Source organism: Alosa alosa, chromosome 7 (genome assembly GCF_017589495.1).
Source record: "Alosa alosa isolate M-15738 ecotype Scorff River chromosome 7, AALO_Geno_1.1, whole genome shotgun sequence".
Taxonomy (NCBI): Eukaryota; Metazoa; Chordata; class Actinopteri; order Clupeiformes; family Clupeidae; genus Alosa; species Alosa alosa.
Window position 1 is genome coordinate 25,752,098 of NC_063195.1, and position 2,500 is coordinate 25,754,597.

The 2,500-nt window shown below is 41.7% G+C and overlaps 1 protein-coding gene across 1 annotated transcript in view; it reads left to right on the forward strand.

Annotated features, from left to right (window-relative positions):
* Positions 1 to 2,500, forward strand: part of rims1b (regulating synaptic membrane exocytosis 1b) — a 41,600-nt gene that overhangs the window by 16,283 nt on the left and 22,817 nt on the right. The window contains 2 exon segments of the mRNA XM_048247298.1: positions 1 to 131; positions 508 to 564. The exon segment at positions 1 to 131 is cut by the window's left edge and continues 14 nt beyond it. Coding sequence (XP_048103255.1) covers positions 1 to 131; positions 508 to 564 — 188 coding nt within the window.

Here is a 2,500-nt window from a genome sequence, read left to right on the forward strand (position 1 = left end):
GGAGACGGCCCTGCTGGATGACCAGCCTCACTGGTACAAGCTGCAGTCCCACGACATGTCCTCCATACCCCTGCCTCAACCCTCACCCTACATGCCCCGCAGACACACACACGGGGAGAAGAAGCTTCAGAGTGAGTGTGTGTGCTTGTGTCTGTGTGTGTGTGTGTGTGTGTGTGTGTGTGTGTGTGTGTGTGTGTGTGTGTGTGTGTGTGTGTGTGTGTGTGTGTGCACGCGCATGTGTATGAGAAAAAGAGAGTACTGGTAAGAGAGAAAGTGAAATTGATGTGTGTCAAAAATATTTAAAAGACCAAGTAGCAATGTGCAAAGGTTCCATCTTTAAGTATGAATAAAATTGTGTGTGTGTGTGTGTGTGTGTGTGTGTGTGTGTGTGTGTGTGTGTGCGTGCGCCCACACATTCATCCAAATTACAATTTCTGATTAACATTGTTTACTGTATGTGTTTGTGAAAATTATGATCCAATGTGTGTGTGTGTGTGTGTGTCTCAGGATCTCATCGCATCATTGAGACAGATTATGATGATGGTATTACGGTATTGTCCTCAGGTGGGTGGGTGAGGGGGTCATGGTTACCGTGGCAACACTTGATGTGTCCAGCGAGGGCTGGGAGGGACAAAAGCCAATTTAGTCACAAGAGCTCAGGTCCCTACTACACTTCATATTAATATGATATTCATAAGATATGTGCACAACTCTATGAAAGAAGCTATGACTCTAGACACCCTAATATATTTTTTGTCTCAATTCAAAAAGTTTATTTCCATCTGCTGTTTTTTTAACATCTGATATGATCAAGTCTGATGATGAAGTTAAGCTTATCATCAAAAACGTTGGCAACAGTTAAGGAACTGTTTAATAATTATATAATACTAGCATCTAATGGATGCTTACATGTATGACCTCAGTTGACTTAAAGTTATTGGTCAGGGTATTTTGTATAGTTCTTCGGAGGACTGGAGCTTTCAACACTTCAGGTTTAACAGTGAAGACACCTGCCAGGGTTTCCCCTCTGTCGTCCCTCTCACCCTTTTTCGCTGGACCGTAGTCCCGACACAGCTCCCTGTTCCTGAAAAGACCAGGTCTCCTGGATTTGACCTCTGAAAAAAAAAAAAAAAAAAAAAGAGTTGAACTCTGTTGGCGTGTCACAAATGCAGTCTCACACTCGAGGAGATTCAAAGTCTTAGATGACCTGTCCGTTTCTGGAAGGGGAGTCCACTCACAGTAACATTGAAGACTGGGTGCATGTGGACTGTAGAGGAATGGCACTATCACAGTAGCGCGTAGTAGCCACTGTAGTCGTCCTTTTGCATGCTAGTGGCTGAGTCTGCAGTAGACCGTAGTAAACTGTAGAAAACTGTAGTAAAGTGTTGTAAACCACTAAATGAGCATTTTGCAAGCCTGCTTCTGGGGAATAGGCCACACTTTAGGTCTCTTCCTGCTCTAGAACTTCAAATAGAATTCATTGGGTTGTTATGATATCATCAAGTCTTGAAGAAGAACTATATCAGGCATGCTTGTCTCGTCAAGAGCAGGGGAATACCTAAACGAGACAGTGCTTGGGGTTCCAAGGAACAGGTCTTTGGAATGCTCTGATACAGTACAGTATATATGGCACATAGTCGTTGACCACAACATTGGAAATGTCTTCAATCTGAACCCTTCTTGTAGGGTTTATATGAAGCCTTCCCGCTGGTGTAAAAACTCTCATTATGTGCTAAACCAGTGATCCAAATTGATAATCCCACTTGATAAATCCAGGTGTTGTTATCATTTACCAACTGCTCTCCGATGAGCTGCACTTCTATTGGACACACAAAGTGAATATCTCTATAGTAAATCACAGCAGTAATCAAGTCATGTATTATAGTATGCAATATCCATTGAATGGCTGCATATATTTACAAGTAGTTGGGCAAATATTTCTAATGCTTGCATTTGCAGAGAATTAGAGTAAGGACTATCAGACATGTAGACTTGCACCTGAATGGTCCCTCTCATTCAAACAAAATGTCTAGTGGCAGTTTCTTTTCTCTGCCTTAATGAACTCCTACTCCAAATATCTCCTGACCACTATTGAAGCACAACTCCCTTTAGGTACCAGATGTCACTTACAGTTAGTGTGGTGAAGGTTAAATGTATATTCCTTTGCCATGCTCTCTCTTCTCTTTGCCCTCCCCCTCTCTCTCTCTTTATCTCTTTATCTCTCTCTGTCTATGTAGTTTTACCTATCACTCCCTCACAGCATGGGGTAAAGATGTGCTTCCAATCATGCACAGTGTTTAAGGCCAATGCTATTTCATATCTCTTCTCAAACCTTTTAGATGACTTGGAAGTCTCCATTCTATATGTTGTGATTATAATAGTAGTCCTAGTAGTCCTAGTAGTAGTAGTAGTAGTAGTAGTAGTAGTAGTAGTGGTAATAGTAAGAGTAGTAGTAGCAGTGGTAATAATAGTAGTAGTAGTGGTAGTAGGATAGTAGTAG